The 13,227-nt window shown below is 39.7% G+C and overlaps 1 protein-coding gene across 4 annotated transcripts in view; it reads right to left on the bottom strand.

Annotated features, from left to right (window-relative positions):
* Ankfy1 (ankyrin repeat and FYVE domain containing 1) overlaps nt 1-13,227 on the bottom strand; it is a 100,176-nt gene that overhangs the window by 44,633 nt on the left and 42,316 nt on the right. For 3 of the 4 annotated variants that reach the window (XM_063251007.1, XM_003469510.5, XM_063251008.1), the window contains one exon: nt 8,197-8,332. The exons of the other annotated variant lie outside the window; for it this stretch is intronic. In XM_063251007.1, the coding sequence (XP_063107077.1) occupies nt 8,197-8,332 (136 nt within the window). The remainder of the gene's footprint in view (nt 1-8,196; nt 8,333-13,227) is intronic. 4 annotated transcript variants of the gene reach the window in all.

Below are 13,227 nucleotides of genomic sequence, written 5' to 3'. Positions count from 1 at the left end.
GAACATTGACCACCTCAGGGAAGAAAGATCTGCAAACAGGCAGACAAGCCACTGATAGCATAAAGCAGACACCACATCCTAGTTGAGAGGAAGCGGCAACTGCAAAGATTCAGGGTTCCTCCATTCTGGAATTACTGGATACCTCAGTGAGCCTTGAGGCAAAGAAGCCCAGACGTGGTCCTTTCCTAACATCTCACTGTTGCCTTTGTCTTACAGCCTCCGTCAAAACTCTTCTCTACTCACAAAGCCAGAAAAAAGAACTGCAAGGTAAGAAAGAACAGAGTTGAGAGCCTCTAAATGTCAGGAGCCAAATTACTTGTTTCTATCTCTTGTAAAATAATCATGATGCTGTGTTCCAGAGCTTCAGGGAAACTTTTTTTTCTTTTTTGGTTTTTTGTTGTTGTGGTGGTGGTGGTTTGTGTGTGTGTGTGTGTGTGTGTGTGTGCTGGGGATCAAATTCATGACCTCAAGTTTGCCAAGCAGGCACTTAAACCCCTGAACTAAGCCCCAGGCCTCTTTTTTGTTTTTTGGGTTTTTTGTTTTTTGTTTTTTTTTTTTTTTTTTTTGTCTTTTTGAAACAGGGTCTCGCTATGCAGTTCCGGCTGGCCTTGAGCTCACTTTGTAGCCCAAGCTGGTCTCGAACTCGCAATGATCCTCCTGCCTCAGCCTCCTGAGTGCTGGGATTACAGGCGTGAGCCACTACACCCGGCTTTCTTTTTTGGTTTTTTGAGACAGAGTTTTGCTATGCAGTGCAGGATGGTCTTGAATTCACTATGTAGCCCAGGCTGGCCTTGAACTCAATTTGTAGCAATACTCTTGCCTCAGCCTCCAGTGCTGGGATTACAGGTATGTGCCACCCCACATGGATCTTTTGTTTTTAAGAGTAATATTCAGGGGCTGGGGATTTAGCTCAGTGGCATAAGCACCTGCCTTGCAAGCAGAGAGTTGTGAGTTTGATCCCCAGTACTGATAAAAAGGAAAAAGACAAAAAAAAAAGAGTAATATTCAGCACAGCATGAGGTACATAATAGGTAATCCCTTTTTCTGCCTCTCCCCTTCTTCTCAAAGGCCTAAAATTCCTCCCTGAAGGAAAAACAGAAAAGGAGTACAAGAAGACTTCAAAATTTAATAACTAATATTAATGGATTCCACTACTACTATAAATAACTGGCTAGCTGATAATTCCCAATCTTAACATGTGACCTTTAGGTAAAAGAAGCCACGAACAACACTTTTCCTCTCAGTGCAGAAGAGAAGGGAAAGGAGGGACCCAAGAAAGACCTGGGAAAAACAAAGAGCAAATTTTCTTTTTCTTTTTTTTTTTTTTACCAGTACCAGGGATCAAATTCATGACCACGCACTTGCAAGGCAGGTGCTTATGCCGCTGAGCTAAATCCCCAGCCCCTAAAGAGCAAATTTTCAAAGCTTAAGCAGGATCACAAATGCAGGCTGTGTCCTTCCTCCATCTAGCAGTTAACAGCAGGCATATACTTTACAAGAAGAAACATGCACAGCTGCTTTGTTTCAACCACCCTGCTGGCTGCTATGAGGAGCCATCCCTCCTAGGACATTTTTTAAATCAAGTTTAAAGCAATGTAAGTTACTATAAGAAGAAGAATGTAAGTTTCAGGCAAAAGCATCCTATTCTTAAACCTCAGTTTTCTATACTATTGGCTTCCCAAACCTCATACCACATCACCACAATGATCAACAAGGCTGCTCTGACCTTAGCTACAAACTCAGATCATCTCAGGAGAAAAGTCCTCTCTTCAGATATACGAAACTTTCACCACTTAAACAAAGACAGACACATTTCTGCCACCTTACTACCCTAGCAGCAGGAAGCCCTACACACAGTGTGATCTCAGAGTCACAATCACACTGTAGGAACACTTTACAGAGCACTGCACAGACAAATGCTGAGGGTCTAAAAAGCCCTTCCCTCACATTTACTGCCCCAAGGCATGGCACCAAGAGATTCTAACATGTTTCATAAGGTCAGATTTTTTGTTAAAAGTGGCAGACACTTCAATTTCACTGCAGGATCCCGTTTGCCATTTGGATAGGTGTAAGGAATAATTGACATGACTTACACAACTAAAAACATGTAATCATACTTCAAAATTTAGACTCAATTCAACATAAAAAGCATGCAAATGAACGAACACAATAAATCTGATGTTAAAAGTACAAATTAAGCATCCCACAAATTCCAGTTCGGTTTTCTTGTCAATTCTCATATGTATGTGAGAAACAAAAGAATTGCTGAAAGAAAAAATACCTAAAAGAAACCAGGGTTGAGTTATAGATGACTTGTTTTTTCTCTACATAATTTTGTGTTTTCAAATACCATACACTGAGTATGTATTATGTTTTTAACATCAAGAAAAATTACTATATTAATTCATTTTTCCATGTTAATTTTTCTTTTGGTACAAAGAATTGAATTTAGGACCTCACACTTGCCAGGCAGGTGCCCCTGTGCACCCATATCCCCAGCCCTTCATGTTAATTTTTAATAAGAGTATTTTTCTGATAAAACAAAAACCCCTTTCCTTTTACTGAACTGATGATGGCATTCTAAAACCATCGAAATTCCTGCATTAAAAAAATGAGCAAAGTACACATTTGTTAAGAATTCTTTCATTTACCATCTCAAACATGTCATTTCTCCTCTGACAGCATTGAGCATTCCGACCCTTTTAAGAGCCAACTGAATCTACTCCAGGGTCTCTTCCATCCAAACAACTTAATACCACATTTAACAGTTCATATTTGAGCATCTGGTAATATTGACTTTATAAAGTCTAATTAGTCAACAAACATTTTAATTAAAGAATCCATTACACAATATAATTCTTTAAACTACACCAACCCTGGGCATTTTTATCAAAGCAATTTAATTTATAGGCAAGTCTGACATGGTCAATGAAAGAAACTGCAGGAAATCTGAAAAAAAAAAAACTTTTATATAAATTACACTCAATCTAATTAAAAGCAGCCCAGTTCACTCTTGGATGATTAAAAAACTTACAAAATGAGCAAAAGAAAAGAGTTAATTGCAAGACCTTGATAGTAATTACAGTTAGCTTTCTGTAATAACCTAACACTATTTTGCTAATAAATATTCCACTGAAAACCTATTCTACAGATCTTGCATGTTTCCTTAAAATTGGATTTAGGGGGCTGGGGGTTTAGCTCAGCGGCATAAGCGCCTGCCTTGAAAGCAGGCAGTCGTGAGTTCGATCCCCGGTACCGATAAAAAGGAAAAAGACAAAAAAAAAAAAAAAAAAAGAAAAGTCTAAGCGGACTTGGAAAATGGCGGCTAACTAGAGGATCGGGCGGAGAGTCTCTCCGGAGAAATCATATTAAAAGCTAGAATATCACAACATGGAGAGGGCCAGACAAATGGATAATGATTCTTATTAACCAAGACAGTGCAGCTGGAGGATTTAAAGTCGTGCTGAGACTGTGAAGGCTGAAAACGGGAAGATGCAAATCCTGCGCCTTTAAATCAACAGTTTAACCTCAGGGACGCAACAGGAAAAGCTGTGTTGGTTTTTGACTGCCCAGCTACACCAGAGGAGATTGTGAAAGACTCTCGAGCTCCAAAGCCAAACGCTGTTCCGCACTGTGCTGGGAGGGCACGCCGCCCGGGTTTCTGACCCTTCCACACCGTACTGGGAGTGCACGCAGCGCGGATTTCTGACTGCTCCGCGCCGGGCCGCGAGGGCACGCCGCGCGGGTTTCCGACGGTTCTGCACTGAGCCGGGAGTGCACGCAGCGCAGATTCCTGACCGTTCCACCCTGTACCGGGAATGCACGCTGCGCGGATCTCTGACCGATCAGTGCTGTGCTGGGAACGTGGGAAAAGTGGGCGGCGTGGACCCTGGTGAGTACTAGAGACCCTGCGACTGCCGGGGTTGGCCAGAAAACATCTTGGAACGGGACAGTGCCCGCCACCACGGGGACATCAATAACACAGAGTCTGGTGGCAGCCATTTTACAGTTGGGCAGAACCTACAGCTCAGTGGCGTCACTGGGCCCCCTGTAGGGAGGGCTAGTGGAAGGCATCTTGGAATTGGGCAGAGCCTGAGTACGTGTTGGCTTCAGCCTCATACAGAGTTTGGGCAGTTCTGCTGTGCTGGTGCTCCTGACACAGAGAGGTCTGGAAGAGAACAGCTGAGATTTGGGCAGGACCCTGTGCCATAGTGACATTAGTCAGCTGCTTCTGGTACAAAGAGAACTGGCAGGAGATACTGGGGCTAACCCAAGCCTCTGCTTGGGGCCCAATGAGCGGATACAAAATAGTCACAACTCAGTGACAACCAGAAAGTACAGCCTAATTTAGGAACTAACTGGCACAGAGGCTAGAGACTAGCCTGTACTGCCCCTGCAGCCCAGTCTACCCCAGATAACAGTAAATTGGGGAGGACAGCAAAAACTCAAGCCAGCACGCTTCTGAAAGGCCCTAAGCAATTCAGAGAGGGCCAGAGAACTCCAGGACAGTCTGAAAGAAACCAGAAACATGACAAGAGATAAAAATAAAAAAAAAATCTCCAGCTGCCCAACAGGAGAAAATAAGCCCAGGAGAAGTAAACACCGAAGAGAACAAGCACAGTAACCATCCACTACTTGACACAGCATCAGCTGAAATTAAAAAGTACCTACATGATCTCATAGAGGAATTTAAAGCTGTACTCCTGATCCAAGTGAGGCAAGATATAAAGAGATTAATTAAAGAAATGACAAGCCCCGCCCAAGAGAACACAGATGGAAGAACTGAGGAAATCAGAAAAGAAAGAGAAGCATCTGAAGAAGAATTTAAGCATAACCTAGAATACATGAAACAGATCCAAAGAGAAAATCAGGAAACTAAAAACTCCATTGAACATTGGCAAAATGCCTTGACAGAAACTAAAGATAGCCTTCTGAAACTTGAAGAAAGATTTAGGACATATGAACGTGAAAGAAAAAGCCTCTTAAAAATAACAAGGAACCAGAAAGAAGCAATTCTAAAACTGGAAGATGACAAAAAGATACATAACCTAAGAATAAAGAATGTGAGTGAGGAAGCAGGAACATCCAAAAATGAAATACAAAAAATATTCACAGAGATATTAAAGCAAAATTTCCCATGTATAGCAAAAAGAAATGATATCCAGATAAAAGAAGCATACAGAACACCAGCTACCTACAACCAAAACAGATCTACGCCTAGACATATAATAATCGAGATCCCAGAAATCCACCAAAAAAACAGAATATTAAAAGCAGTCAGAGAAAAGATGCAGGTTACCTATAATGGGAAATCTATCAAAATAACAGCAGACTTATCAACACAAACTCTTAAGTCAAGAAGGGAGTGGGGAGAAATATTCCAAGTCCTGAAAGAAAAAAATATGCAACCAAAGTTCATATATCCATCAAAACTCTCTCTAAAAATTAATGAAGAAATAAGATACTTTCAAGACAAGGAGGAACTGTGGGAGTTCGTGACCACCAATCCAACCCTACAGAGAGCGCTGAAGGACATTACAGAGAAAGAGAGGAAGAGATATCAGGATTCCAGCAACAGTGGCAGAGAGGCCTCAGGGAACGGGGCAGACCATGGAATGAGGGAATAAGGTGGACAAATTATAGCAGAAAAGTGTAGTAGCAGACATGAGGCAGAGATGGTAAGCTAGTCTTTAGTATAGACAGCTCTGAAACTATATTTAAAAAAAAAAAAAAAAAAAGCAGAGGTCATGGCTAATGGTGTATAATGATTTAAAAGACACAGTAGCCCTAGTGCCATATTTAGATTGAATTTAATTTGTTCTGGTCTGTCCGCTCACGTCAGATTTGAGGACATAGACATCTTGACCCAAAAATAGCAGGCTATACCATGGTAACTATCCTTACTTTCCTATTAACTTAAACTGAAATCCTATAATACTTACATTGTCTTACTATGACTGATCTTAATTGAATCTGAATCGTAAGACTATGGGTTGGCCATGGCTGATTTTATTTGAAAATGGTATGCTTGTCAGTATCAACCCTAAAAGTAGAGGCAACTACTCTGAGGATGACAAGTTGTAAAGAATATCCATACTGGTATTAATTAGTAACAGCTTCCAAACCCTACAATGCTGCCAAAGTTAAGTTTTTATAAAAATAGGTGATACTATATTTAACTATAATAAGCCAGTGTGGTGGTCAAATCTATTGAAAATAACAAGAGGAAACATAGTAACTATGGAAGATCATCTATATTGTGGTCTTAAATGTTTTATCCATTGCATGTTTTTCTAGGAAATTGTTTTGCTGGCTTGCTATGACTTGGTATTCCCTATAACACAGAGAGGATAGATATATATGTGGAAATTCACACATGGGTTCTTTTTTTCTTTTTAATTATTTATGGGAACAGATTATATAATGCAAGATGTAATGAACAGATACTCTGAGGAAGAGACACTAGGAAACTCGAGGCTAATTTAGTAGCATTATGATAGAAATTCTAGCAATACTAATGTTTGCTGATTAGAATGACATTGGACTGGTTTCTTGAGTTCAATTTCAGCATATGTAGAGATGGGGACAGCTATCACAAAGAGAAGGAGAGATGAGTTGGTAGTTACTATTGTCTTCCCTAATTTGGTACTTGAGGACCTAAAAAGTCTTCAATGATTTGATTAGTTCTAGAATATACACTAAGTATATAAGGTGGATGAAGAAGGGGACAACTATTTGTAAAAAACTAGAGACAGTTAGATAGACAATCAAGATCTCCAGTGGGCTTCCTATGAAATCTGTATTTCTTTAAATTGTTTTTTTAACTGCTATGTTCTGTTTTGATATGTTTAATCTTACCCTCTTTGAGAAGTAAAACAAATGTGTAGGACTGATAACCATGTTACTGAGCTCTTGTTCGATCATAGAGCAGAAGGGTTTGTAGTGTCACTTTATGAATGTCATTCTAAAGGCTTCAATTCCATAACATGAACAGCTACTTCTAAGATGACAATGTGTAACTTATCAACCAGCAATTTCTTACCGTTTGTTTTTCTGTAAGTTTGTATCATTTCTACCCTTTTTTAAAATCTCCATGTATTCTTTTGTTTCCTTTTCTTTAAATTAAAAAAAAAAAAAAAAATTGGATTTAGGTATTAAAATGCACCCAAGAGCTCACACCAATTAGGCTGTTGTAAGCTGTGTACAAAGTCACATGGGTACACGCTAGTTGTCCCCCAGGAAACAGCAGGCAGCTCTAGGCAGCTGGCCCTTGGTTCTCTTGGGCAAGGCAACACAGCAACAGGTAGAGTATCCCCCACCCATGAGAAAAGCCCTTCTTCATGCACTCAGAGGAGACAAAAGATCACTAAATCAGAAGACACCATGTAGCAACCAAGCTGACCACCAAGAGCCACATCAACAGACGCTTAAGGACATTCGTCTAACATTTCGTACACTTTGTGTCCCATAGTCCTAAAATGCCATCTTGGGAGAGCAACAGAGAAAACGTGCTATTACAAGTGTCCCCTTGGCAAGCGCAAGTTCAAGCCCAGCACAAAAGAAAGACACAGCAAGTTATCTACTCAGGACCTACAATGCAGTTACTTAAATGAAGTGAGATCTTAGAAACCCTGGCCAAAACCTTACTGGTTGATTAATTAATCTGAATACTGGCATACTTGTTTTAAAAAGATAAAATAAAATGTGAAAGAAAATAAAATGGAAGAAAAAGCTGAGGGTTTCATCACTGCATTGTATTATGTTATATTCAATTTATCAGTTTATACAATTATGTAGTATTGCCAGGGGTTTAGCTCTGTGGCTCAAGTGCCTGCCTGGTAAGTGCAAGGTTTTGAGTTCCATTCCTGGTATCAAAAAACAAAATTATATAATCTCAGGTAGCAGATATGTGAAAGACAAGAAAATACCAAAAAAGTACTGGTAAAATTTTGCTTACAACACTACAAAGAAAGGGAGCTATCAGAGTCTCTCCTCACCACCACCTTTAATCTATTTAGGGGCCCTCGGGACGGAATCCAAGGCCTCAAGCACGCCAAGCCGGTGCTCCACCCGAGCTACACCTTAACAAGAACACCTTGCAAAATGAGTTTATGTTAGCAGAAGCAGCTGTCTCCCAGCGCTCAGCATAAGTAAAGCTCAGCCACTGAGGTGCCTGAACATATCTGCTAGACTTGCCTCTCCCTAAGGAGCTGTAGTTGGAACCGATTCGCTAGTTTCATCAATTCAGTCAGGAACACATCGTCCTCTCTGAACTCCAACTCATCCGTGTAGATCCAGCGGAGCATTGTCATGGTCACCTCAGGGTTAGCATCTAGTCAAAAAAAGAGATGAGAGAAGCTGAAGAAGCACTGGATAACTGCTCCCTTTGACACGGCCCTAAAATCTGAGGTTAAACACATAAACCAGGGTACACTCAACTCAGACACATGTCCAGCCACTAAAAGCAGGGAAGAAGCAGTCTGGCCACATCTGACTCCACAAAACTTGAGGTTTCGCATGGAACTGAGCGGGGAAATGAAGCCGTACTTAAAGATGGAAGTCAAGTCAACCAGTAACAGTATTTGAAACGTGCACAAAAAGCTAACTTTCTAATAAAAACATCTTACAAATAAAAATGAAAAGATGGGCATTCAATGGACACTGGACAATGGATATATGTAGGTAAATTCATGAAAATAAATAAAAATTACCAATAAATTGCAATTTAAACTCAAATAATTTGTCTCTCAGACTAACAAATAGTTTTTTTGTAAGTACCTAATCTGTCACACAGCAATTATACAAAGAGATTATTATCCAAAGACAACAAATGGGCAAGTCTGGGAGGATAAAGCATGAGGATTACAAATTGAAATCCAGCTTGGGCAACTTTTGAAAGATTCATAGCATGGAGAGAGAAAAAGAAAAGAAAAATGAAAAAAGGGGAAAGGGAAGGAAGAGAGAACAAAGGAAGGAAGGAAGGAAGGAAGGAAGGAAGGAAGGAAGGAAGGAAGGAAAACAACTGAGCAAATACACATAAATGCGTGTATTAATTCCTCAGTGACTTATGGTCTGTTTTTGGACACATGGGTATTTTCCTTCAAATTCTTATTCTTTGAAATTTTCTAGGTAACACAGGAATTTCATGCAAAAACTCAAAAAACTGCAATCTTTGGCATAAACAGGCTAAGAAATCCAGATTGTTATTTTTTTCCTGCAATACCAGGGACTGGGTAGAGCTCTGTGCACGCTAGGCAAGTGCTCTACCACCGAGCTATATCATCACCGTCCACTTTCCTTTTTTTTGTTTGTTTATCAATAAGAGTCCAATTACATTGCCCAGACTGGCTTTGAACTTGCAACCCTCCTGTCTTGAGCTCCTGAGTAGCTGGGATTACACATGTGTCTGGCTAGTGGTTGTTTTGTTTTTGAATCAGATCTCACTATGTAGTTCACGCTGGCCTCAACCTGGATATGTAGCCCAGCACCACCTGGAACTCCTGGTGTCAGTCTCCCTCGCATTTGCTAGGGTTACAGGTGTGCATCACCACACTCAGCTGGCTAGCATTATTTTTCTTTTTTTGTATTTTTACCGGTACCAGGGATCGAACTCATGACCACACGCTTGCAAGGTAGGCGCTTATGCCACTGAGCTAAATCCCCAGCCCCTAGCATTATTTTTCATAATGAAAAACTGAAACAAAACTCTTAAGGATCCAATGAAAAAGAACTTATTTAAAAAAAATATATATATATATATACACATATATATGAAAAATCTGCAACAATTAAAACCATATAGATCTATAACATGAAAAGGTATTTATTACATAATAGGTAAAAATAGGCAGAAAAATACAGGGATTATACTGCCTCCCTTTTATAGTATGCATTTGTATGTATATATGTGTACAAGTGGGTATGTGTGTATTTATTATCTATACATACCATAAACATGCCAGTTTATGTGTCTATCAAGAGACTGGAAGGATATGTACTAAAGTATCAGTCTATGAATACTTTATAACTAATTCTTTTTTTTAATTTTTCTTTACCCTAAGTTGTGGGGTTTGTTTGGTTGGGTTTTGTTGTTGTTGTTGTTTTGTTTTGTTTTGTTTTGAGACAGGGTTTCTCTACATAGTCCAGGCTGGCCTTGAATATATTACAAAGCCCAGACTGGCCTCAAACTCAGGGTGATCCTCCTGCCTCAGCTCCCAAGGCCTGGGTACCCTCATTTTTATTTAATGAATGTGTATTACTTGTACAATTTTTTGGTACAATTTGTAAAATGAAAATAAAGATTGTAAAGTAACTTGGGGGAGAATACTTGAGTCAAAACTCACAGCACAAAACATTTAACCCCTTCGTGAGAATAAACAGGTGATAACTGGAGACAACCACTATGTAGCACTGCCTCTCAAAGTCCTAGGCTAGTCTTACTCTCACATCTCACTCAGACGAGCTGAGGGGACCCAACATTTCTATCTTAACAAATCCTCTGTATTATTTCAGTGCTCACTAAGGTTTAAGAAACTATAGTCTTCTTTTATTTTTCTCTTTTTGATATAGGGTCTCATTCTGTAATTCAGGCTGGCCTTGAACTCACCATTAGTGTAGGCTGGGACTACAGGAGCATCCCGCCACGACTGGCCTCCTGTTTGAGACAGGGTCTTGGTAAGTCTCTGAGCAGTCAAGGATAGGCTCAAATCTTACATCCTCCTCCTCAGCCTCCAGGACAGGTGTGCACCACCTCTCTTGGTGTTAATGAGTCTTGGAAGTAGGGTGCATTTATTCATTCATTTGTTTATTCAGCTCCCTGCTTCTTTCCTTCCTTCCTCCTCTCCCTCTTTTCTTTTCTTTTTTTTTTTTTTTACTAATAATACTGAACATTGAACCCATCAGCACTCTATCACTGATCTACAACTTAAATGCCTTTTTTCCTTTTTTTACATTTTTATTTTGAGACAGGTTCTCACCTAGTTGCCCAGTTTGGCTTCAGCCCCCTGAGTAGCTTGGATTATAGGAATACAGCACCGTATCTAGCAGTAAGGTGAATTTCTGGCTTTGCTCTTTAAATTGGGTTTAATACTTCAATGATAGCTTAATGAAAAAATTTAAAAGTTGTCATCAGTTTGGCTTGAGTTGCCCCAAACTGCAAACACAAATTACTCTTTTCATACAGCCCTATATTGAAAAAACCTTCTCCTCTGATGAACATCCAACACCACTAACTCCAACATCTCCCTGTAGTAGTGACTTTAATTGTCTAAAAATGCGGCTGTACTTATCCTTCAAGTATCTAAACCAACAAACCTGATCTGTGCAACTAACAAACCAAATTTAAATAATTAAAAAATAAACCACCTCAGCAGAAATTTACTGGAAAGCCTTAATAACTCACACAAAATGAAACTCAAGTAACTTCCAACTTCTCCCTTGACTCTTCTTTAGTCTCCAAAATTAAATAGATTAAATTCACTTTGAGACGGACATTAAGCAGGCAGCAGCATAAGGGTAGGCCAGCAGGAGATGTGTACTTTCAATTGTGTACTTTTAGGCAAATTAAACACCCATCTGCTCCTGACCTGCTTAAGGCAGTGGCTATAAGACAACTCCAACCCAGGTTTTGTTTGTTGTTTTGTGTTTTTTGGGCACTAGGGATTGAACGGGGGCCTTCCTTCACCCTAATTTATAATCCCAGTCATTTTTACTTTTGTTTTCTTACTTTTTATTTTGAGATACAGTCTCAAATCCCTAAATTTCCAGGTTAGGTGCACACCTACAGCCCCCCTGCCTCAACTCCCAGGGTGCTGGGATTACACACTGATGAGCTGAGGAATTCTTTTTAAAAGGAGTAAATTTAAGAGAAACCAGTTTGCCTCCGTCCCTCAAGTAGGGCCCACACATAAACTGGAAAAATTAGTGACTTCAAGAATGAAAATAAAAGTAACACCCAAACTTCTGCCTTTGTTTGACTGTAGTTCACGATGCAAGGGGATACACTTTGAAGAAAGTGGTATTTTCTGTGTGCCCTACTTTTTTGTTTTGTTTTAATTGGATCTCAAATGTTTTGTCAGACATCTGAAAAGAATGGGGGATAAGCTTATCTGTATGCAACCAGCCATTAAGTGAAGCACAATTAGTTAATCTTCTTATTAAAATTTTCTAATCTGTCAAAGCTAAGAAATATGTTTAAATTTCCACTAGGACTCTGACTTACTTGAACTCTGAGTTTCCAACTATGTTTTCATCTACTTTACCTAATAGTTTTTGACTCATAAAATGAAAAAGTCTTAGTAAACTGTACATTTTTATCAATAAAAACAACCTTTTGGTGAGATTACTAATGTATCCTTACATACAATCTCTTAGAAATAAAGCCCTAATCAATTGTCAATGAAACACTAAAAGACTAGAGGTTTTAGTTCTGTTGTAACAGTATAACAACTCATCTCATTCCATTTTAACTCATGACAGCTAAAATCTACAGATAAAGAGTCCCAAAAACAATCATCTAAGAAGCTAAAAAATAAAAAAGCAAAACCTAAGAAGCAAACACCCTGGGCGAATTTCCCGATGTTTTTCTCCTTTCAGCTTTAGCCCCAGAGTGTAGACTCCAGGCAAGGGGCACAAGAGCCACAGTGACCTCAGAAACAGCAGAAACTCCATCTCACTAAGCTACACAAGCCACAAAAAGGAGTCCCTTGGATGAGAACAAGGAAATTGCAGCACAAACACAGCCAGGAAAAGAGACCACCTAGTTCTACTGATGAACTCATACCAGCCTTGGACTCTTCTGAGCAATCCTAAATGGCAGTCCCATCTCAGGTTTACAATCTGAAGGGTGACTTAAATCTTTACCTATAGATGATGAAAGAGAATGTGCAGCTTGAGCCTACAAAAGATTCAAAATTCTCCAGAGTTTACACAGCACCCAGAGTCTACTTAGCATAACAAGATATACACAAAACAAAATTATTTGATTTAAGGAGAAACAGGAAGGGAGAAGCTAGGAAGATGGCATATCAGTAAGCAGCAAAGTAAAGAGCTTCTCAGAGAGAAACCACTCAGATGCTGGAATAAAGCATCCTGGAGAAGACCAGACGGAAGGAGATGGATCCTCTTGACCCAGGAAGAAACTAAAGGGGAGAAAAAAAAAAAAGAAAAATGTGGATGGAAGGCTGTAGCCAGATGTGCTCTCACAGGAGCTGGTTCCACTATGTACGA

This window comes from Cavia porcellus, unplaced genomic scaffold, assembly GCF_034190915.1.
Source record: "Cavia porcellus strain 051 isolate PalLab524CR breed Dunkin Hartley unplaced genomic scaffold, mCavPor4.1 scaffold_6, whole genome shotgun sequence".
Taxonomy (NCBI): domain Eukaryota; kingdom Metazoa; phylum Chordata; class Mammalia; order Rodentia; family Caviidae; genus Cavia; species Cavia porcellus.
This window is presented reverse-complemented; position numbering and strand designations above follow the sequence as displayed.